This window comes from Leptosomus discolor, chromosome 3, assembly GCF_034619465.1.
Source record: "Leptosomus discolor isolate bLepDis1 chromosome 3, bLepDis1.hap2, whole genome shotgun sequence".
Classification (NCBI taxonomy): Eukaryota; Metazoa; Chordata; class Aves; order Leptosomiformes; family Leptosomidae; genus Leptosomus; species Leptosomus discolor.
In genome coordinates, this window is record NC_141393.1 from 3047357 (window position 1) to 3072226 (window position 24870).

The following is a 24870-nucleotide window of genomic DNA, read 5'->3' on the forward strand; positions in this document are numbered from 1 at the left end:
ATCCCACGTAAACACTAAATGAAACACAATTCTACAAACACCGAGGTACAGAGTCACGTAGCAGACGACTACCGAAACACACACGGACAGAGGGGCAGAAGAAAGATTAAGCACGGCACCAATGACCACAGAAGTCCCCAGGTATTGAAAACCTAACTTTCCAGTCTCAGCATATATGTAGTTTGGTGGTTTTTTAAAATCTTATGTAAGTGTTGGGGCGATTTCAGGAAAAGAACTGACCAAATCAAATAAAACCGGTATTTCTAACGCAATTTTTTTTTTTAAACTGAAAAAGCTAATGATGATCTCCCATTTGGTAAGAAACAAATTTGTAATTGTTTCCTTCCTATACAGAAATTTCAGCTTCGAAGCTGCGGCGAGCGTACTGCCCTACGTATACAACTCCTCAACTACACAAACGGCCGCACTAAATCCAGCACTTCCTTTAAGGATAACACCAAACTTCCTCTTGATTCTTCTCTATGCTTTCTTAAACAGACCACTAATAAACAAGCGTCTAAAAGTGAACTACAGCTGCTCCTCTGCCTTCTACTCTCAGGGTGTGTCAGAGTAAAACTGTTTTGCCTCTTCTTCAGGTAAACAAGTTGAGCTCGTACCTCAAAACTGCGATTTATCGGGGTGCACCACGTCACCTTACCTGAAGGGTGAGCAAAAAAGTCTCCTACGTCAACTAGCACAACCGATTTTTCCTGTGCCAATGCATCAGGCGGGACAGGGTGACGGGGTTAATGGAGAGCCCACGGTCTCAGGCTCAGAGGAGGAGAGTTACAGTGAGGTGGGGTTACTCCTGCCCCATCTGCAGAAGCGGCTCAGCTGTACGCAGGGTGCTGCTGAACGCCCCCACTCCTCACAGCTCAGGAGATTAAGGTAAACCAGTACTAACTGTGTATCAGGCTACTGTTTGCAGCACCTCAACCCTGTAGGGCAGGGGCGAGAACATCCGAGAGGGACAGGGCAGGCGACTGATTGTAACCTGCCAGCCTGTCGTCAGCCGGAGCACCGTGGAAGTTGGCTGGTTTAGCTCAGTCAAACGAAGGGTGTTCTACGTGAATACATGGAGAATTAAATGGTTCTCTTCTCAGTGCCTAAGAATAAGGTTTCTCACATGAAAGAACAGTGACCCAAACCGATCATTTAGGCTGGAAATTAATGACAGCTTCTAACTGTCAAAAGGAGCGATGCTTTGAAACAAGTTCCCAGTAACAGTACTACAGGCTCTTATCTAAACAGTCTTTGCCTTTAGAGATATCACGGTAATAATACTGAAAAAGCAAGAAAGATTGGCTGGTTCTGCTGACCGCACTTCCAGCTTAGCACCTCCTCTTTCTCATGACCTCACATGCATTTAAGATGAAATGTCAAAGACAGTACAAAGACACGCACTGCACAGCATGCCTACAGCATTTTCTATGAGATGGGGAGCGAGTGCTTGGGAGGGAAGGGAGGGACGAGCATCTTCACATTCTCCCCCTTCTTCCCAAATCTCAGATCTCTCTGAAGTACCGATCAATGCAATTAACAGTATCAGAATTTACAAAGTGCTGGGCATATCAATCTAACAGCTCAAATTCAGGCACTTAGTTTCAACTGTAAGAAAGTTAAGAGTTTCAAGCTACTGGAAACAGGTAGTATCTCCTAAATTCAAAGATTAACTACAAGCCACAGAAGGGTGTGTGTTAAATAGCAGCTTTAAACCGTGTCTCATCAAGCAGGCACCACTAAAGGGACTCAGCTCACCAACCATAGCACTAGAGAGCAAAGAGTAGCTGTCACATTAGGAGGTGTCCTAATCTCTCAAACAAGGAAAGAAACCAGAAACCAAAACCAAAAGACCCTGGAAACTTTGGAACGGGGTACAGGTTTCAAACAGCTCAAAGGTAACATATGAAGGCAAAAGTGCTAAAACAACTTAGTTTTTGTAAATTAACAGCAAGAAACATGGCTAATTGCTGCCTCAAGCTTTTCTACAGGTTCCAGTTCACTTGTCCTGCTCAGCTATGGCAGTCAGCAGTGCTGCAAGATGCATTTGTACCACGCAAAGGGGCACTGTGAGGAGGTCCTCAAGCAACATCAAGCCTAGTTAGAGGAGGGTATAAAAAACAGCAACAAAAGCAATACAACAACATTGCAACTCTCAAGCCAGTTATGCCAGAAAAGCCTGTTCTGTGTGAATTTCTGTGAAGGGGCTCTGTAGGCACCTCTGTGGATGGATGCAGAAACAGCTACCGGAGAACAAGCTGAAATCAGGAAAAGGATGTGCTGAGAGGCAGCGTGCAAAGCTCTCCCAAGAACTGCCAACTCTGGGGACTAGTGGTCCTGCTGAACCCACAGAGGCTGATCAACTGAGAACCCCAAGGGCCTCATAAATCTGTACAAGGCCATGAGCACCCACAAGTATCAAGGTTACATGGAGGCTGTACAACTTGGACCACATCCAAGAAGGTGGTGGTTGATGAAAACTACAGTATTATGTACACACATACTTACTATTTTGTTGGTTTTTTTTTTTTTTTTTAATATATATATATATATGCACACAGGTATCTGATGAAAATGGGACCCTCAAGTGCCTTTCTGAACACCTACCTCGAGGGTACTGACATGTCACTATGACCCTTCACTTCGAGGAACCTGCTGTTGCTCCAAACAGGTGACTACGAATGACTGCGTGTGGTAACGGAATAACTGAGGGGGCTGTACGAATGGTTACCTGTCATTAATAGTAACATCTTGATGCTACTAATAAAAACAGTTTCATGAATAAAAGATGTTCTAGCAAACAGTGGTTGTGATCTGTCTCCTCCTGACTTGATCTCCTATCAGGGAAACAATCAGCCTCATTCACGCTAAAAACAGTTAATTGTTCCCCACGTTAGCTTGGTCAGCGAGACCTTGAAGATCCACGGCAGCCTGCTGCCATGTGCAGTACAGACAAGAGTCTCCCTGTCTGTGTGCAAATACACCAACGGGGCTGGGAAAAGGAGTAAAATATCAGCAGGACTGAAAAAAAGGGAAACAGAGGAACTATCTTCCTAGGGCCTGCTAACAAGGAATCCATTCACAACGCAGGCAGAACCACTCGCAGTTGTACATCTCTCACCCACACCCGCTTTACACAGCAGCCATACAGCGTTCCTGTGGGTGGTGATGGCAGCTGTGAGCGGCAGAGAACCAAAGGACAGTTGCAACAACAACAGCAGCCAGTATGACTAATCAGAACATGGTTTGGGATATTAGTCTGGCTGCAGACAGTGATAAGTCCCTACTTGACAGCACAGCAGTCTCCAAAAGAGATTACTGCCTCCAGGATCACCATATAATCAGTGGACTAAAATCTGGCTTTAACAGAACAAATTTAAAAGCAAATAAACCTGAGTTGTACTGGCTGGACGTATTCCTTGCGAAATCGCTTAAGGTCCGCGCTGATGGGCTGCTCTCCCTTCTCGATGGCCAGCCTGTCTGCTTCTGTAGGCTCAGGCTCTGGGATTTCAAACCTAGGAATAAAAGTACCCAAAAAAACGATGGCAATTAAGGTAAATCACAAACCCTTTATGTAGGACATGAAGACCAATTGCATTTTGCAAAAAATTTCACTGTGGTGAAACTCAAGCACTCATCTAATATCCAGTTTGCCTGGAATTCCCTCCTCCCCTGGCTGTGCACGGCTAACACACCCAGCCCTCGCCCTGGTAATTCGCTAGTTCTGTGGTCATCACAAGATGTCTAGACTAGGATATGAGGTTTTTAATGACCTGCTAGCTTGATTAAGTGAAGATTAGAAGAAAGCTTAAGAGCAGCTTTATCGCCCTGTATTAAAATGCTGTTTACGTTCAGAGTTTGCGCCTTTCAAACAAACTGCTTCAAACATTTCTGTTCTTATTCGCATTGAAGGCTTAGATATACCCAAACACACCCCCATGACCAAGTTAAGCAGTTCAAACCATTACCACCCCACAGGTGAGGCACACCAAGTGCTCTCACTAATACTTCATCCAGGGAACTACCTTAACAAACCACAAAAAGGAAGCTTGCCTTATAAACTTGCATCGCTGTACCCCGTTTTAAAAGCTACTGTTCTATGAACTTCACCAAAACCCGTACCACGTGGCGCTGAGAACCTGAGCAGAAAAGGAGGGGGTGAACACACAAACCCTTTCAATGTCTTCAGAAAGGATGACGACTGCTTACCTTTCAATCAGCAAACTCAGCAGTTCCTGGGGCTTGCAAAAGGAGCGGTACGTGGTGAGGAAAGTACGTACAAAATTAGGATCTGCAAAGACAGGATAAAAAAAAAAAACGGAGTGTTTCTTTATCCAACTGCAAAATGCCAGAAAGCAAATACACATATCTGTACAGAAACAGCCTAAAGTGCAGGAAATACACTAAGGTTATAAGTGAAGCACTGTAATTTGAAAAATACCACAAATCATACTGCTTGTGAAAATTTTCACTTAGTTCTTTGATGCATTTCCCCTGCAAAAGTATTAAACTACTCAAGCTCCGTTCTCTCAAAAACTGTGTCTCACTCTTGGCGTGCGGAACGCCTTACGCTCCCTGAACATGCAGCTATTTCGTAAAGACAAAGAAAACACGGCAGAACTAGGCTGTCTACTCTCCTGACATCAAAACCACCTGTACCACCCCGAAAAAACCTTTGTCTTACCTCTTCTTAAAAACTCTCCAGCAGTGGGGACTGCACGCCTGCCCCAGCCACACCACTGCAGCACACCGCTACCCTCTGCGGAGCAGCCAGCCGGGGGAACACGACAAGCAGCAGGGGCCTTACAAAGCAAATACCCGCAGCAGTTCGAGACATTGCATCTCCACAAGCCACCACACCTCCCCTCCTGCCGCCTCTCACCGCTGCGGTAGGGGTGTTCCCGTGAGACGTGCCCATCTGCAAGCTACCACGCGTTTTATTGGGCCCACTCCGCTAGATGAGAAGTAGTAAAGGAAAAATATTGTTCCCTTAATCCCTTTTCATTCCAGTCTCTTGTATAGTTTTAGATGGAGAAGAAGCAAGCTGATAAACAAACCACTTTAGTGTGAGCCGCCAAGGGTCATCATCTGGGCCTAACCCTGACGTCCCAGCAGCACGCTCCCTCACACGGGTAATGGGGGCAAGACACTGCTGCTGGGCGGTATGCGGCCGCTTCCAGAGCTGCCTGGGAGCAAATGAATGCTGAAATACAGGAAAACCAGGCCGAGAGAATGCATGTGCCTATGCTCGCTCAGATGTGTGGATTTTGGGTCGTGGGGAGTTTCTTTTTTCTTGCTGTTCTGTAAACAGTCTTGAGTCTGTCAGCAGGAGGTGCAGGTAGCTTACAGCAGCAGTCTTCAACGTGTCGGCAGTGAATTTCTTCCAATAAGCCCACCAAAGATTAAGACAAACACTGCTTTTCAGAAGGCTTAAATTCCATGCAGAGCACTACTCAACATTTTTAAGGGATTCATATACAGGAACGTGCTTGCAAGCCAGAAGTAACAGCGCTCTCATTCTGTGATAAGGCTGCTGAGTTCACACCCCAGTCCTGCGCTGGCCTGTTCTGCTTCCACATCCCATCTACATTCACTCCTCAGTACTATTTATGACATTTTAAAAGTAAATCTTCCTCTTACTGCTGAACAGGCCGGCAGAGCTCTGCTCTGCAGACCAGGATCAGCAATTCTCTTAAAATGGGGGCTGCTACTCTGTTCTCTAACCTGAGTAGGTTCCTTTTTATTAATTTTGACATCTTTGTAAATGACATCCTCTATAAAATAGAAAACACAAGCAATGGGCTACTAATAATGGCTCGCAATTTAAATTCCAGAGTTTATTAACTCTGCATCTGCTACCTCCCACGGTATCTGGTATCAACTGGGGACTTCGACGTGACAGAGGTCATTCTGTGAACGCAGAGCCCGTGTGCTGGAGCAAAGCCTGCTTCCAACAAATCTGAAACTAACACAAACCTACAATAAATGGACAGGTTTTTTTTTTTTAAAAAAAAAGCTTATCTTGACCTAAATAAAAACAAAAAGCACCACCAAGATCTGCCGAGAGTCCCTCCACATGCTGTTAAGTCATCGAGATGCCCTCGTGGAGGCTGAGGGATTTTGTTAGTCTTGGCTCCAAACACTGTTTGGAAAGAGCACAGAGAAGCCCAAGAGGCAACGCTTTCACCGAGGATTCCCGAGGCAAGTACTTGTGCTGTAAGAATGGAAGTTACGTCACCAAACCAACACTCAAATACAGCCGTTCATCCAGGAAAAGAGGTAAAAATCACAAGCCACTGAAACCCGTCACATTTTAGAAACGGGTGACTTGGGACTCACAGGCAACACAGCTACACTTGCAAACCAACCAGCTGCACCAGTACTGAGCTTCAACGTGGGAAGTGCTTCTTCTTAAATTTATTTTTTTTAATACACAGCTCCACACTCCCTAGCCTTAGTTGTACAGAAAGGTCCCACTTAAATACCAGCCACTTTTGTAAAAAGCACGAAGGGCACTGTTACTATTGGAGAAGTTCTTTACAAAAATCCCATACCACTTCCACCGGCAGCCGTCTGTCAGCTTCGCTGTGTCCCCTTTCAGTGCGTGCTTTCCACCCCAAACCAAAGGCCTAACATTTTCATCAACATTAGCACTTCACGTAACTACTTCAAGGTTTCATTTCTGCAGCTTTAAGGTGGCATTTCACAGTCTGAAGAATGCTGGTCGTGATTCGCATCCTTGTCTACTGAGGGACTCCACAAAGCAGCAGGTTGAAGTATAATAAATACAACCTCCAACCTTTTTCTGCCTCCGCAGTCACGCTGCCTCTAACAGCCATGACAGCCTCAGGACGCACGTTAGTGGCTCCTATTAGACCACTGACACTTTTTGAGGGAGTGGGGAGAGGGGGAGGTGAAAGGCTTGCATACCCAAAATTTTCTTACAGCTTTTCCAGAAAAGCCAATTGATTTAATAACAGATACTGGGTTGTTTGTTGTTTGTTTTTTTTTTTTTTCCCTGCAAATCTTGCTTTCATTTAACTATACACAGAAAAAAAAAAAAAAAATCAGTCAACTAACAGATAAAAGGATTAATTTCACCACCCATACAGGCTGATCTTAAAAACCATATATACAAGGAATGTACAGGATACCTGCATACATATGGTACGTTAACCTTTCGATTAATTTCACAACCGTTCCTCCTTTGATGATAGGGATGCCATTCCTGCTTTGCAAGTTGTCCTCAAAAACAATGTTATCTTCAGAGTCTTCCACCACAAAACGATACACGTTTGGGCTGGGCAACCTCAGTGGTTGCTCGTTTTCTTCTTGCAGTAACACCGAATCGAGCATCCTATCCAGAGTACTGCGATACTGGAGGGAAATCAGAGCGGCCATCCAATTACTCTTCTCTTCAGCCGACTTGGCAGCAAAGAGCATACTGTTCTCATCTTTAGACACCAGCTCAAAAGCATGTTTATATTCAGATGTGTCATCTCTATCAATAATCTGTATTTTCCTCATGATAATTTTTTCCTTCAGTCTATACTCCGCATTGCTGTAACCGGGAAGCCGTGACTGACCGTGATTGGTTTTACAGCTGATCATCAAACCATCAAAGAGAAAGATGTGGCGTTCGTGTTTGGCTCCGATTTTCGTCAAGCCACCTTCCATGATGAATTCATTACAGCACTGCCCAATGTCTTTGCCTTCCCAGCCATCAATATTTTTCTGGATTTCATTCATCTTCTTGATGGCCAAGTGCTTGCTTCTTATTTGTCGGTTATAGAAGCGACAGACCGGCTCCCTTGAATGAATAAAAGAAAAAAAATCACGATGGGCACACTCCACATCTGCCATCCCAAGAGACCAAAACACTCAACTAAATTAATTGTTTATATCGTTATTTCTTTGCCCTAAATACTCCCTAACCTAGCTTTCTGTTCCAAATAAGCCACACGCCCTGCTTTGGCTAGGGAAGGAGTAAGATACTGACACTATTCATAGAAGGGGACTGTGCAGGTTTTGGGCTGCTGCTCCGTTTACAATGAAAACTGATGTAAAAACATGCCTTGAGAAGGAAATACACAGATTATCTAACAAGAAAAAAAAATTACAATTCCTTCCACAGAATTTATCTCCTCCTCTGCCAGCTTTGGGAAAGCAGAGTCGTTTTGTGGATTATTACCCAGGCCGACGTCTCGGGGAGTGCTTGCTGTAAATGCGCTCCATGCTGCACTGCAGATTCAGAAGGGCAGTAATGGCTTGTTTCAAGCACTCCCGATCCTCTTCATCTTCACTGCATTCCTGCAATTGCTGTGACAAAATAAACATTTTCCTTTCAGATTTGTCGAACTTATAGAAGGGTGGGAAGACGGAGAAACATTCCTACACCGCGTTATCTACCGCACGCAGTGAAGTCAGTGACTTCAAGGCAACGAGAGAGTTATTACTAGAAGCACACTCAAAACTAGCTATGCATGTAGCTAAAAAGCATCTGTCAGATATTGAGGAAAAGTCAGTAAAAACTCAACAGGCGAGAGCAGGAGGGAGTTTAGAAAGGGAACCCTTTACCCTTTTGCCGAGAGCCAACGCTAATTGTCAGATACTGGTTTTCCTGTCATCTTCTCAACAACATCCTGTTTCACAACTGATTTTATTAAATAGTTTGGAGGTTTGAAATAGCTGAGAATTACTTACTGTTTTATGCAACTATGTGTACAACTCCTTCAACGAGTCAATTAATCTCAACATTTCAGAGCAAATTTAAAAGTCAGAATGACCAAGACACTCTCTTTGCTTCTCACCGTTCTAACTTCTGCCATCTTCAGCAAACTCATCTATTTCGAGACAAAACGTCAATTTTGCACGGTGCAAACTTAACATAGTAAAACAAAAAGTCTGAAATTCAAGATTTGCTACTAATAGCAAAATGTAAAGACAGTGAGAATCAGTGTACTTCCTTTTTATAAAGACTAGATCCGCCTCCACCACTAGGCAGAAACTTCTTGCATTGGGAGTATCTGTTGAATTGCCTATCACCTCCATACACCTGGCAGCAGTATGCTTTGGGCAAAGGCTGTTCACAATGACTTCTTTTTGGTTCTTTAAGGTGATCACTCCTAAAATACTACTGATAGAAAGAAAAGAGATTTTTCTTTTCAACTCCTTTCATGTTCAAAATCGTATGAATTTTTTTAAAAGAAAATTCAAGCAAACGGATTGCTGGGCAAAATTAAGACAATATGCCACGCAGTTTTGGATAAGCTCTTGTTTTACCTACATACTTTAAGAGAAATCTTACTTACAATCACTCAGCATGGCAGAAGCCTTCTTTTCCTTTCCCCATTATGTTCCCTCAGCAAGGATATGTAGCTTCCTCTAAAAGTAATTGAGAGAACAGGATTTGACCAGATGGGTCCACTCTCTTCAGGTAATTGAAATTACTAAAATTTTTATTTTTCACATGCCCAAACAACCTCCATCTTGCATATTAGAGAAATGAAAGTTTCACGGCCAAAAATTTCTGGGAAGTTGATGGAGCTGAGGAACAGTACAGGGAAGGGAAAAACAAGATGTCTCCATCTGTGGAAACCCTTCTTTTCCTTCCTGTCAGCCACAGAAATGCAAAGAACATAAACAGGGTGTGAACAGCTGACAAGTGCAAAATTCTAAAGGTGGGAAAAGCTACCGGCTCTAAAATAATCTTTCTCCTCACATGTCCTGACCAGAATTTCTTGCATCTCCTCCTTTCCAGAGGGAGCTGTTTTGGCAGTTAACTGACATCGAATGGCATGGTTTGTTTTTTTTTTTTTTCTTTAATTATAAAAGAAAAAAAACAAACACACGCATTTGGAAGTAATCTAATCCATTTCTACATCTTAATGCATGGATCCCTGAAGATCAGCAGATCACCTGAAGCGTATCTCTTCTCCGTATCACCGGACTAACATCTTGCTTTCCCAAATGCCAGTTCTTAACAACCATCTTTCTGATTAAACAGCAGATGCAAAAGCCTAACATGCTTGTTAGAGAAACAATCTAAATATTTAGAAAAGGTGGTCCTGGTTTATGCCAGATATATTTAAAATACCAGATAAACTGAGATAATTAACTATTCAATTTATTGTACAGAAAATTGTCAGAAAATAGCAATGAAGAACACCGTTCACTTCAATTACACCATGGTGATCCTGTAGAATACCGACCAGGGTTTCTCCATCAGTCAGTGATTAGGTAACAGCAGAAAAGACCAAAAGCAGAATTTCATCTGTTTTGGGTTGATAACAACACAGCGAGTCACATGCAAGCATTAGGGCTAATCTGGTGCCTGCAAGTCACATGAGAAGGAAGGATATACTCTCCATTCAATATAGGAAAGCCTTCTTGGACTTGAACAGACCTCTGCTTACCTTCAGGGTTTTAATGACACATCTAACTGGCATCTTGCTCAGGATTTGGATGGATTATATGACCCCTTAGAGTTCTTTGCACTGCATGCAACGAATACTGTTTGCTGGAACTCTGGTCTCAACAGACACGTTTACCTGGAGCTTGAAAGTCTGATGAAACATTAAGCTCTCCTCTACTCTGCCAGCATTAAGGCATTCACGCTTGGAAATGTCAAGCATCATGTTTTAAACCCAAATACCCTGATAATCAACTAAAAATATCACCTTTGGAATATATTTGGGTTACCTGTTTGCAATATCTTTTGATCATTACTTCCATTTTTTCCTTCGAGATAGTTTTATTTCGTTACTGTGACTTCCTTCAACCTTTGCTATCATCGTTCATCCCAAAACAACCTGCAGCAGATTCATTTTCTGCCAGTACTTGAACAAGCAGTGACATTAAAGTGACATCAGGGCCTGCCCTCCGACTACAGGGGTCCAAAGGCTATTTCCCGGTGACCTCTATACGGCTGCTAACAAAAAGCTGCCAAACCAACCACATCCAACACGGGGGTCTCCAAAAGACGGCCAACCCTTATGCCTCTTGCTTGGGCAAAGAGGAGTCTCTAATGCAGCTCAGAGGCCGCACAAACAGGTTTTTGCATGAAGGAGGAAAGTTCTACAGCCTGAAAGGATTTTCAAGCTTTTCACCCTTGAATTTCACTCACTTTAGTTCTGCTGTTTTGCAAAAGAGCAAACATTGAGGCTTGCTCTTCTGTAATCATTCATTATTTTAGTTATCTCCCAATTCAGTAGGGGTTTTTTGGTATCAGTAGGGGTTTTTCGGTAACTTTCTTCAGGAGTAACAGTCTCAATCTTAGCTTATCTCCCTACTGAAGCTATGAAAATATGAGCATTCTGTTGCTTTCCTGCTTCCATTTTTGATAGGTCTCTCTCCACCACACTCCCTAAAGACAAATACAATGGTAACAGAGAAGCAGTACCCACAGTTTATAATATATTAATATTGTTGAATAAATACTTTCTCTAACCTTAAAACCACTCCGCTTTTTAGAAACCACCGCTGTAAATTTAGGATGTTTCCAAAGTACAACATAAAATTCAAATTTTAAACCTGCAGCTGAAGTGATCACAACAGACTCTACCATGATTCACTACAGAGCGGTATTTTAAGATTTCTGCTCTGCTCCGTGCTCACAAGGTTAGAAAGATTCCAGACAGGCAAGTGTCAGCCTCTGCAGCTGAATTCCAATTCTATTCAGAAATCTTGTACACTGTGGATAAAGGCAAAAAGTAATCATCTTCCCTGCTAAAATTCCCAGGTTAAAAAAGGCATCGCCTAATATTATCTTTCATGAAGCATCCTGCTGTATTATCCAAATTAAAAACAAAGAAAAGAAACAATGCACTATCTGCCACACGTTATTCTTCAAGGACATGAGGAAATTTAAGAATGTGGCTGTATAACCTGATCCTATCAATATTAATGGGAGTTACGAGCAGACTCAGAGCCCCCAGGAGACAGAAAGCTCTTGCAGCATTACAGATTTAAGACAGGCTATCAAAACCAAATTGTCTTCTCTGTGCCATGCTTTAACACAGAAGTAGCCACCACCCTTTCCTGCCACTGAAAAAAACCCCTATGAAGCTTGCAAAGCATTTAATCTTAAGTTTTATGTGCTCAATAGGGCATAAACATTAACATTTCCCTAGAAAGCAGACAAACACTACGCAGCTTGTAAAGTCAATTAAATGTTTAGATTCTCCCAAAACTGCAGCGTACGGCTCCATTCTTTAATTTCAGACCGATGCACTCCACTTCCCAGCTTCAAGACACAACAGGTCATTAATTAGCCTGACCTTCAGCATAACATAGGTCACGAATCCAATTATGTCTTTTAAAGGTGAACAAAGATTTGAAGAATTATCATTATGACCTTTATGGAAAGGGAAGTTACACTATTTTGAAAGGGAGACGTATCTACGAAGCTCCCTTCACAGCGAGGCTGGCAGACCCACGCCGTGCTTCTGCTGTCATCTTTTAGTTCTTTGACCAGTTTGTTATCTTTTGGAAGATCTCCTTATAGAAACATAAGCCTGATGAAGGCAAATGTTAAAACTATGGCAATGTAAAGTTTCTGTTCTCCCTAGAGACAGTGCAGTAATCTAGAGAAAAGTTCACTGACCATTAGGGTTGGTTGAGGTTTTGTTCACTGTTTTCTAAACTGACTATCAATCGAAATGCTTCAAGATTTAAACCTTCCATTTAAACCTTTCTACAAAATACTAGTAAATCCATACACTGGAGATGCGTGGTACGTGGGTCAAAACAAAGCCTCCTTATTTTTACTTATCTAAATCAGGATATGCAAAAAATCACGGCAGACACAATGAAAACAAGACTGAACTTAAAAAAAAAAAAAGAAAGGAAAAAAAGGAACATGTGCCAGATATTAACTACAGACCTGGTCTTAAAATAACTGCTATTTTTCTGGCTTGAGATTCTTTTGAGAAAATTTTATATTGTATTACACCTAAGTTCCATGTTGCAAAGCTTCCTTTCCTTCCTTCGTACAAGTAAATTCGTTGAAACACAAAGGAAGACCAAATACCCCACCTGTACAACACTGCTAGTATCGCTTGTTACACTGAGACTCAAAAGTGTAGTTTCTGTTGCTATTTCAACATGTCAGCTATAGCCACAGGATATTTTACCTGTATAATTTAAGCATATCACAGCGAGTTAATAATCCACTTACCCTTCTAAGCATTCCAAGCTTTCCCCACACAATGGGGCAAATGGAAACTTTTTTTACATCACAGAATCACGTTATCCTCAGCTGCTTTTAAAAAACGCCGATCTAAATATTTTTCAAGATCCTGCATTTTCTACAGCAAGGTTATTCTTTCTGATTCCAGAATGATTATTATAGATCTCAGATGTTCAATTTCTGCTGACTGCTGGCCTCTCTTCTCATAACTCACAGCAAAAACATTTGCTTGTAAGCAAAAAGAGACACGCTTAGTTACTTTTTGGCTTTTAGCTGTGGCACTCAAGGGAAATATCTCCTGATGTGAACCACCTTGCTAGTACACATCAGAATAAAGTATGTGCAAGTGATCTGTGGTCAAACCAATAGAGGCTGTTCTAAAATAAGCAATGCCTCAACAGGCAGAATTGCTCGTAACTATGGACTGGATGCCAACCTAAACAACTTGAATGGGAAGACTCCTGACATATGTCCTACAGGAATAACGTTTTATCACCTGAATCAGAACTCTGTAAAGCCCGACATTTCATCAACGTCATTTCTTAGAAGACAGAAAATAAGAAAATAAGTGTTATTTTCATTCCTCTTCAATACGGAGAAAGTGTGGTAAGCTATGAAAAATGATATTTTTTGCTGCATTTCTTCCATTTAGGACCCAGGACAAATGGCTGGACATTAAGAACAGATTATTCTGACTCTGCTGAAAGGAAGTGCCTCCCCAACCCCCAAAGTAAGATCAGCTGAGCTGCAACTGGAGTGTGACTTAAGACTGAGAGTACTGATCTGAATTATGCTTAGCTTTTTCTGAATAGACAAAAAATTCAGAACTCAAGCAAAGAAGAAGTTAGACTTGCATATTGCATTTTTAACTGTATTAGAACTCAAGTTTAAGAAAGGTTTGTTTAACAAAGTACAGTTACTTCAAATGTTCATATCAGAGTAACAGATGCTTTTGAAGACTTTTTTTTTTTACATGATTTTACTTTTCAGACATATACTAACTGGTGTCAAATTAATGGTTTCATATCTTTCCATTTTCAGAAGCAGTAAGTAAAACCTAATGGCCTATTTAAAAGCTCAGATCCTCCACATTAAGAAGGATTTTCAGCAGGAAACAAGAGTGCGGCTTCATTTACCTGTAGTAACTCAAAGTAGTGCAAGCAGTGATAGACCGGGATAAGCATGAGTCGTGGGAGGACGTATCGTACAGCTTCTTTAAACCCCTCAGCAGTAGACTGAAAAGGAAAACCAAACAGGATTACTTACACTGAAATACCCAAAACAGGACTGGACCAGGCCCTGAAATCAGCACGGCTTAGTTCTAGCATTAGTTCAAAGTGACGGCAGCCCAAAATAACGCACTGTCTATGGCTAAGCTGCGTGCCTTATTCCCCAGTCAACAGCCACATCCCACAAGGCAGAAAATGCCTGAATACATTTTGAAAAAAAAAAAAAAGCTCATACCCATTTCCAAAATAACATGTTTTACCCTGGGCCACAGTTTGCTGCAGAATTTGAAGAAAACACTGGAATGTTAAAAAGACCAGCCAGGACTCCCATACAATCTAACGAACTTGTCACCAACTTCCCTCTAATGTCCTCTCCTCCCAGTGACGTATGCTGTGCCCCAATTTACATCCAATATACCACAGAGACATGGAGGTCTCATCGAGTACTGAAGAAATTAATATTAGTATCTCCTCTCCCTCAGGAACTGAGAATCACAAGTTTACGACTTCGAAAATGAGTCAGAAGTCTTTTCCCATTCCCAGCAGTTAACTAACACAATAATTCAGGTTGCAAGATGAGGAGAGGTTTTCCAAAGGATGGTGAAATCCCTGGCATCTTCCCTATCAAGGTAACTATCGAACAGAAACTGAATTACCTGATCTCCTTTCTGAAAACCACCTCTCCTCCCATTTAAGACTTCTGGCTGCATCTCTCTACAATTGCCAGAGACAGCTCATATACATCCATGGCCCAGAGCTTGGACCTCCACCTTCACTCCACAGCTTGGAGAAGCAGCGTGAAGGAACATCCCTAGGAAATCCCAAACCTTTCTGCTGTGGTGAGGAGAGTCAGAAAGGAGGCCAGACCCACCGTCAAATGACTCTGTTACCAGTTTAATCTGGGACAGAGCTCTGGGCTTTAGATTTTCTAGGGAGGCAGATAAAGGGCCCTACTTCATTCACCAAGTAGTTTTTGGGAGTGAAACGTTCCAGCTTACCAAGCGCTCAGAGCTGAAGAGGAAACACTCACCCTGAAGGAAGGGCTCAGAGGAATCTCAGCGCGCAGAGACGCGGGCCCCAGCGAACCAGAGAAACTAAGTGCTACTGTAATGGGTTTATCTGGGAGCACCACCGACCGGACACTCGCTCGGCAGCTTCGCCAAGTGCATTTCTGAACCCAAGCTCAGACTGCTGAACAGCAGGCCTTAATAGATCTGCCACATTGGCAGAAGGAAGTAATTTAAAAAAAAAAATAATTAAAAATCACGGATGATCTTGATGGATAGTCCTATTAAAGAAATGATTCAAGAAAAACTGCCAGTCCCAGCCCCGATGCCAAACGAGAGGACCTGGGATGCGTATGGAAGAAAATGAAAATATTGTGCCTGGGTGCCTGCGTTTGGCATTAAAAGGCAGAACAGGAAGAGAAGTAGCAGGTATGAGAAGTCACCCTCAATTTTCAAGCAAGAGAGTCTGATGTGAGGACATAAAAACCTGCAAAAGACTCATGGATGGTCAGAGCTATGCCCAGTTTTTACAGGAAGAGTCCAAGTATCTTACACTGAAGAAAGGTCACAATCTAGAGGATTTCTTCCTCAGTAGGAAGTACAGAATTACTGACAAAATTTAAACCTCTGAAAAGTGAGAACTAAAGCAGTTCAGTACTTCTCATTTGTACTCACCTGAAAGTGGAGAGCCACAGCAGGTTTTGCCATTAAGTTATTAAAATGCTCATGAAATTGTGGAGAGAGAATATCCTGGGACAAGGTTTCATATGGATCAAAGGCTTGCTCCTAAATAAAACCAGAGAATTATATACATACATGAAGGATGCAAGATACCTCTGTCCCAGCTGGCACAGTTAATTCCTTTAATAAACTGATACACACGTGGCACTTTTCAAGAAAAGATCGAGTTTGCAAAACAAATATTCACTAAACCACAACGCTTTTTCACTTCCAAATTTTAAATGCACACAACATTTTCTCAGCATTCCTCAATCTCACCATCCTTAACACTAACACGGACCTTGTTCTACTGAAGCAGTGGGAACCAAGAGAAGTTCTTGCTTTCAGCCCACCCACATTTCACACAGAAGGGGGATTTACCTCCTCTCTGTCAATAAAGAATGACACCTGGGAAAGAAGTGCAGGTAAAGACGAACTTTGGAGGCTGTCACAAGGAGGCATCGTTGTACCACCACCACTGCAGGGTACACCACGTAAGGATGGTCAGTCATAAGCACTGGACTTCTGCACACTCTTCTGGCCATGTCGGAAGGCGGGGAAATATCTCACTGGGACAAAGCAGCTGGTCTGAAAGAGCCTCAGAGGAAAGTCCTCTAGTGACACCAAGGGTTTCAGGCGCAAAAATTACGACTCTGGACAGAGTATCTGGCCTCAATTCTGTAATATCAACTGCAGCAGGATGGGATGCAAACCTGACTGTACATGAATCTCTGCAGGACTAATTTCTGACGGCTCATAGATCACCTGCTCCCAAGCCTGTCAGGCTGTTCCCCAGTCTCTGCAGATTCACTGGGCTGAATCACTCATGAATCACTGGGTTATCCGGTGCTGATGGCACCATGCCCAGAATAAGCACATACCTCTTTTCACCTTAACGCAGAAAAGCTCGTCAGAGTAGAGGCTGCAGGATTTGGAAGTACTAAACACCACAAAGGCTCACTGGAACATTCAGGTAAAGTCTCAAGTCTTTCATTTGCAGAGGGTCCAGGGGATTTCCCACCTTACTCACGGGGCAGCTGCAATTAAACTCTTTGTGGGAAGGAGAGGCACAGAATGCCCTCTCTTTTCACATGCAAATTATAATCATCACTCTCAGCTCTCCTCATCAAGTTCTAATCATCGCTGTCCATTCGCATTAGATTGCATCTGGGAGGAGGGGATGAAGGGGGGGAAGTTTGGCACTCAGCAGCTGAAGAGAAATGATTAGACACTAACTGAACAGGCTGGTTTTCTTCAGCAGAATCTGAATCCAGTTTACAGCTTGGCTTTGTTCTTTTTTGTTTACCCCACACCTGCCCTCTACCCGCAAGCAACAACAGGGGGGGGTCTTGGTTTACAACATCCACCGCATGTACAGCTTTTCTCTGCCATACTAGCCAAGAAAAAATGAACGTAAACCCCTGCAGAAGGAGCAAGTCAGCCACGGGTGTGGGTGCAGCTGCACCCAAAGGTAGTGAGCACGAATGGGCAGACGCTGCTCCACCAGCTCCTGCTCAAAACGGCATCCTGCAGATGTACTGGGGGTGCCAGACCGACACATATTTGTTCTGTGCCGTCTTTTAAAACTTTTTACTGCATTTTAGAAGTGTTTTCCATTTCTTCCACTCAGGCTCCAATTAGTATTTCGAGGTTTTGTGTTTGCTTTTTTTGAGCACCAGATTGAAACAAACTGCACTGGATACCTTCCCCAAGAGCCTAACAAAAAGATGACTGAATATGGAGACGTTAACTTGACACTCACCTAAGTTATCTAAACGCAGCATATAGTTCTGGGCTGGTGTTTCAGCCCCTTTTGCTGTAGTGCACTGGTTTCCACCTCTTCTGCTTTGTGGGTTCCTAAAACTTCTCCTATGGAACCACAACTACCAGCGTAACAAATTGACAATCTGCTGATAATAACCCTGCCTGATTAGCTGCCTTCTGGAGACCACCTCAAAGCGGGCACAGAGACCCCTGCCCTGGGTTCTGAGGCTCTCCCGCCACCAGCTGAACATCACTGAAGAGATTCTCTCAGGTAATCATTAAAACACATCGTAGTAGTCAGAAGTGTCCAAGTTACCACCAAGTAAGTATTTTTTACCAGCATATTAACAAATATCCATCTCCCACTCCTACGTGTCAGGCATCAAGTTTTCAAATTTCCTCCAGACCAGGAAAAAAATGTTTGATTTTTCCCATACTTCCTTATCTCAAAACCACGACAATATTTATGCTTAAACCTTCCAGAGAACTGCTGTAGAAAACCAGACAAAGCAGGAAGATCCCAGCTCGAAAGGCTGTTTGTTTTTAATTATCCTTCCAAATAAGTTGAAGGACCTTTATAACGGAAACACTAAGTGGACAAGCCTGGCAGTGAGATAGGCAGAGCAAATAAACACTTTGGTATCTCTCTTCAACGATCCCTTTCGCAAATACTCACAGAAAGATGTTGTCAACACGTGAGATGATCAAATGAACAGCCTAGTTACGAAGCAGGTCTTGCTCCGTATTAACTGAATTATTAAATCCAAACTTACCTACCGCACAAAAAGGTTTGAAGAATAATCTGTTCCTCATTTCCTATTTTAAGTTTTTCAGTTAATGAAAATCAGGTGAGATTTTTACTCACTGAAAGGGATTTGTCTCCCTTAAAGCACAGGATGCCTAAGAGTAGCTTTTGCAATCCACTGAGACAGGCGTGTTTTCCAGGACAGCGCTGTATTATGTCAAATTTTAGGTCTTTTTTCAATTGTAATGTCATAGCTACTTATTTTATTGTTCAAATGCTTCCCCTTATCATTATATAAGCAATTACGCTTTAACAACTTCAGAGCGAAGACTCGGTCAAATGGACTTTCCTACGGATAATGTCACATGAGTGGTTTATTGAAGTAATGCTGGGAAAACTTTATCTTTATGGCGTATTTTGTGAGCGAGTGGCACACGGGCTGAAGGACCCACATTCTTCACACCCACAAAAATGTGATCATTTTCCAAATGGTACTGGTGTGTTCATGCAGTCCTCAGATTTTAAAAACTGAACACTGTAAAAGTGAAATGGAAGTTTTATTCGTTCTCATTTTCTTTATAAATATCATAATTTCAGGATAAAACCCATGATCTTCACATTCACCATGTGGTTCAACCCAGATATTCTCTCTCTCTCAGGCCAGAACATCTCATTCGACTTCCCTTGTAATACAGTCAGTGTGGTTTAAATGATTACCCTTACGTTTTGGTTCAAAAAACCGGGCTCAATGCACCTCTCAAGAAAAAGGAGCCTCCATTTAAACATGTCCAAAGACAACGAAACCTCCACACCTACCTTGGCAATCTGTTCCAAGAGTTCGCTCCCCTGGCAGTTAAAAGGGTGTGGTGTATTTCTACGCCGAACTGCCCTCTTGCCTTTCAGGCGCTGCTTTTTTGCTGTGTACCTCTCTGTTGAATTCCAGAGTCATTTTATACTCTATTTTCAGGTCACGAAGGTACCTATATACCTACCCTATTTTGACTAAACCGAGCTCTATCTCACCGTAAAGCACTTTCTCAAAAACCTTAGTTTTGTGATGCTCTTCTGTCGTCCTTCTAGTATTTCAAGGCCCACAAAACCAAAAACCTGACAAAATAACCGTTAATAATGTTCCAGTACGAGCCACACCAGATCCATGTGCAGCGCCTTTCCTCATCCCTACTCTTTGATACCTATTTTATAGGTCAGTGGGTATCTGAGCACATTGGCTACAACCCTGAACGAGTAAGCTTCTGTTCAGCTGCGTGTCTGTTTTGATACTTCATTCCTTCCCAGAGTGATTGCTTTGCAGAGACATTTCCCATTCCAGATGTGTCACAGTGCATTTGCCTGAATTAAGGACACAGTTAGCTCCCTGTCCAGAGTTACGGGAGTCACTCATCTCGCAGATCTACGTCCCACTGCTACGAGTTTTGGATAGCCCCGGGCCTGACACCAATGCCTACAAAAACAGAAGCACCACTTCCTTTTAGTAAGCAATCCCAGGTAGACACTTTTCAAATCCACATCCCTACAGAGCTGTAGCAATTAATTCCCACTCCAAAATAAGATTTTAGTTTTGTGCTTACCCGCTTGGTATCGTTTCTGCAATGGGTAGAAAACACACTTTAGCTACTAAATAATGGGGAGGGGAGATCTCTGTTCAGAGCTTATTGAAAGGACATTTTACAACTGCAAATTTATCAGAGGTATCAAGAGTCATGACCAAAAGTTTACTAAGAAAATAAAACAAGCAGTGATTTTAAACAAAGCAAAACAAAACACCATACCTCTGCGAGATCCTCAAAGCAGCTGCCAGCCAGAGGATGAGGACTACTTTCGTCAGTCATTTCAACGGTGTCCTCAATCAATCCCAAAAGCTTCACTGTCAACTCATGAATATCTGAAATGTTGCTAAATATCACGTCGATATCCTGCAAATATAAAACGTATCTTAGCAGCGTTTAGAATAATTTATTTTGGTTACGTAACTACCGGAGCAGTTTTCATGAAGTCTGAACCAAGAGGTAAATGGAGTGGAGCCAGCAAAAAGCTGGGAAGAAAGTTAAATGACATGGTCTCCCCAGCCCTGCAGGCTTGCCTGGGCACAGCCAGCCTTGCACAATCCTCACCGCAGCGAAAGCAAGCACACCATCCTTCCCAGGCCCGGGACAGGCTGTTCAGTGCTTTGGACAGAACCCCTTGGCCTCTTCAGCCACAATCCATAGCTGTTCTTTTCCCCTCTGCTGATGGTTGTCTCTCAGAACACAACAAGGAAGAGACAATTTAAAGCAGCCCCAAGGTCAGATCCTCTAAACCACAGGTAAAACTAAAGTGGCTACTTGGCTGCTGGAGCAGAAAACTACCTGGGTACAGAGAAGGAAGCAGCAGCTTCCTTTTCCAAATGCTACTTCTAGATTTTTCAAACCCACACACGGCAAACACACCCAACTGGGCAGCAGCCCCTTCCAATGACCTGCACTTCTTCTTCTGACCCCTCCGAAACACACTCCTCGGAAGCCTCCTCTGCCCCAACCTAACACCACAGAGCTTGCCTGACCTCCTGCCAGCGCCAAGACCATGGCAATCTCTTCGTGGGAACAAGCGACCTCGAAATTTCTCATACCTGTTCCCATATAACAAAAGAATATTCCTCAGCTCCAAAATATCGCTCCCTTCTCCTCCCATCATCTTTGTTTGAATTCTGTCCCCACATTTAACAATTCTCTGATATCCTATCAGCTACTGAGGAACCTCCGCACCCAGCTGTAATGCGAACGTCTCCTCCTGCCTCTCTTTTTAACTTGCTGGTATCACCTAAAAATCCCAGCTCAGGTTCTGCTGGCCTGGTCCCCTTCTCCTTCCTCCCCCCAGGAAGGATTCACTAACCCCTCATTATTACTTCTTCTCTTACAAGATCTGTGCTTCCTTTTTAGACTCCAGCAGCCTCAAAACGGAATTTGCCACACACAGAATTTCAATCAAATGTGTCAATCATTTATCAAATAGCGATTCTCTTCACAAGTCAGTCACACACTGGAGAAACCAGAGCCAAGGGCTGTTTTACTTGTAGTTTCTGCCGATAGGGGTGCCCTGGGGTAGGCTTCAAATGTCAATTTGAGCATTCATCTGCATTCACTGTATATGTAGGTAGAGAACCGTTAATTTTTGTGTTAAGCAAAAGTGTAACTATCACCTACGTGACCAAAGGACCCCAGCTATCGCTGGCATCTGACGGGGAACTACGTCTATTAAGCTTCACTCAGAGAGCAGCACTCTTCATACTGTTAATGGCAATTCCTCCATTTTATTTCACATACAGTCAACGCTCATTATGCACTGACAGACAATAAATCAAATTTAATTTGACCTCCACCACAGTTAATGTAAAATTGATATGTTGTGGCTGCTAATGGAGCAACTAGCATTACACATCAATAACCTATTAAAGGACTTACATTAGGTGTGAACAATTTTCTGTTTGATAGGAAAGCTTCCCGAAATACTTTTATTATCAGATTCAACTCCCGCAGATATTGCCTTTCTTCTGCAATTTCGTTTCTCACTAGGTCATAGTAGTTGAGTTCCCCAGAAGAAGAGGGCTCGTCTTCGCAGAGAGAAACCAAACCAATGTCATCCTGATCAAACATATCCATCAAAACCTAGCAAAGAAATTTTAAAAATTACATGCGAGCCTGATTTTTTACACTTGGCTCAAGCTTGGCTATTTCAACGTGTTCAGAGAAATCCTTTGAGTTTTTAATACAATACTTTCTGTGATCACTTTCACAAGGGAGTAATATTTAAACTTTGGCAGCAGAAGGCTGGATCAGTTGCCAAAGCCATTTTCCCCTTTCTAAGTTAGTACGACCCAGAAAACAAGTTACAATTCATGCAGAACCAACTTTGAAAACAAGGCATCTTGCATAAGCCTTTGACAAAACCCTCCTGATAAAGATAAATTTAAACAAAAATGTTTCTCATTTTTATGAGGATGAAAACTAAATGTCTTTTCTGTATTATAAAGAAGGAAAGAGCTGGCAGGACAAAGCGACATCAGGAGGACAGTAACACAGCTGAGAAATAAAGGCAACATCATTTTCTGTCCTTACATTGTTTTGTAAGCACTACTACTGTTCCAAAACTTAACAGGCTTAACTTAAACTTAAGTCTTTACTGTGACAGTTCTGGCATGAATAAGGAGAGAAGCTTCTGTATCCAGTCTCTCCTCCTATCCCACCTCGAATATATCTTCTAAAAAAAAAAAAAAAGAAAAATGGTCTCTACCTTTGTACCTGCCCAAAAGACTATTTTAATCCCAACTCCTTACCTTATCAGCACACATCGATACTTTAATGTCCTGCTGGGAGATCTCAAAGTGCCGTATATTGAAAACGTAGTTTCCAGCCAGCTTTAAAATGTCAGCTGAGATGTATTCTAAGACAGCCACAATATACAGGGAGACATGGTAATCTACCTTATAACCTAGGACCTCCTGCAGATTGAAACCAAGAGGGGGGGAAAAAAAAAAAAAAAAGCTATTTATTACAGAAATTCACTCGGAATGACAATTAACACACTGAGTTTTCTATTGAAATGGAACTTGTCTGTGTTGACAATCTACAGGAATGCAATAGCCAGGGCAAAGGACATGAAATGGAGATTTGAGCAGCCGCCTCAACGGAAATGCTTGCAAATACTTCCTTGTGCTATTTTGCCGTATACTGACAGACGAAAAGCTACAGAACTTCCAATAACCCTTCCTCTGAAAATGAGAGTCACAAAAATAGGGTTCCTTCAAGGAAGGGACTTCACTTCTGTACTTAAAATTTTAGTCTACATCTGTGCTTAGTGCAGGACTCTGGCCCTAATCTGGACTCTCCAGCATGCTTCATTTCTAATTGTTCTTGATGGAAAAAGTTGTCTTTCATGAAACTACAGACTGTACGTTCAACCTGTTACCTACTGCAATCCATTTGAGTCCACCCTTTACATTTGGCTGAACAACTAAGCTACATGCATCCCTGCATTACCTAAAATAATTAAACTTTAATTATTAAGTCTGAACAGAAAAAAACATGATCAACGTTGCGCGTTCTTGTGGAAACTCCATGTTCTGCAGAGCACACACCGTATGGCCTCTTACCTGTGACAGGACTCTCGGGAGTAAGTACAGGTAAGTTCATGCATTTGAATAAGGTAGTCTTGTTCTTACCATATTTTGATGCATCTTCTGAAAATCTGATGCTGTGCCTACGTCCACACACTTCTAAACCAGACTTCACAAAAGAAAGCCAGTGTTGTCCAGAAATTTAACGCTGTTTTCTTTCCTAACATCTCTTCCCCTCTCATTAACCATCACAAACAGAGTCACTGTATATAACACAGTGAATATAACACAGTGACTACACCTGAAAAAGTGGTTTCATTTCTGCTTATGCTTGAATAATGTTTTCTCAATGCAGCTGGAAACTGTGCTGCAACAATGCCACCCCTGGAGAAAAGCGTTTAAGCTACAAACAAAAAGCAGAATCAATAGTAAAAAAGAAATACCAGGAAAAGAGCAGTGGTCGAATCAGCCTGAATCTATTGATTCGGCACCGATCTAAAAGTGATTAAACACAGATTTAAAAATCCCCTGTTCTGTCATTAGAAAACCCCAGCTCTACAGGGGCGCAGTATGAACACAGGCTGACTGCGGGACACTAAATCCAGACTGTAAGCAAGGAGATCTGTCCCCGTTAGAAGTAACACGACATGCCAGAACCGAGGTGGCCACCCTCCTCTTCAAAACCCAGCAACAATAAACTCTGTATCTGGCCTTTTGTTACAGACCTATCCATTTTAAAACCAAGGCATCAGTGACATTCAACAGTAACTGAAAGGACATCGCTGCACGTCTTAGTTGACAGTACACAAGGAACAGGATCTACTTGTTCTCTCTCCTTCTGGTTGGCTTCTGCAGCATTTTGAAACAAATAAAGGTGTCAAAACAGTGCTACTGAAGCAGGTAAGGGATTTCAGTTTGTTTGGGGTTCACTGATGCTAAAAACAAACTAGTCATATTTCAAAGCAGAGTCATACATGAACACACCAATGTCTAGAACACAACGAATTTAGGGATCTGCTATTATCACACGCTACAATACAGTCATCCTGTTCTGTGGTGACTCTTTACTCTTTCAGCCAATATGAGAAAGCTCCCCGATTTCACAC

General features: G+C 42.4%; 1 protein-coding gene across 2 annotated transcripts in view; it reads right to left on the reverse strand.

The window, feature by feature from the left end:
* Positions 1 to 24870, reverse strand: part of SOS2 (SOS Ras/Rho guanine nucleotide exchange factor 2) — a 54479-nt gene that overhangs the window by 13002 nt on the left and 16607 nt on the right. Inside the window, exons 4-12 of one of the 2 annotated variants that reach the window (XM_086462005.1) lie at positions 22985 to 23149; positions 22113 to 22316; positions 20445 to 20588; positions 16101 to 16211; positions 14326 to 14424; positions 8192 to 8319; positions 7155 to 7810; positions 4210 to 4291; positions 3393 to 3515 (exon numbers count right to left, since the gene is read on the reverse strand). In XM_086462005.1, coding sequence (XP_086318131.1) covers positions 3393 to 3515; positions 4210 to 4291; positions 7155 to 7810; positions 8192 to 8319; positions 14326 to 14424; positions 16101 to 16211; positions 20445 to 20588; positions 22113 to 22316; positions 22985 to 23149 — 1712 coding nt within the window. The remainder of the gene's footprint in view (positions 1 to 3392; positions 3516 to 4209; positions 4292 to 7154; positions 7811 to 8191; positions 8320 to 14325; positions 14425 to 16100; positions 16212 to 20444; positions 20589 to 22112; positions 22317 to 22984; positions 23150 to 24870) is intronic. The other variant, XM_086462006.1, reaches the window with a different exon arrangement.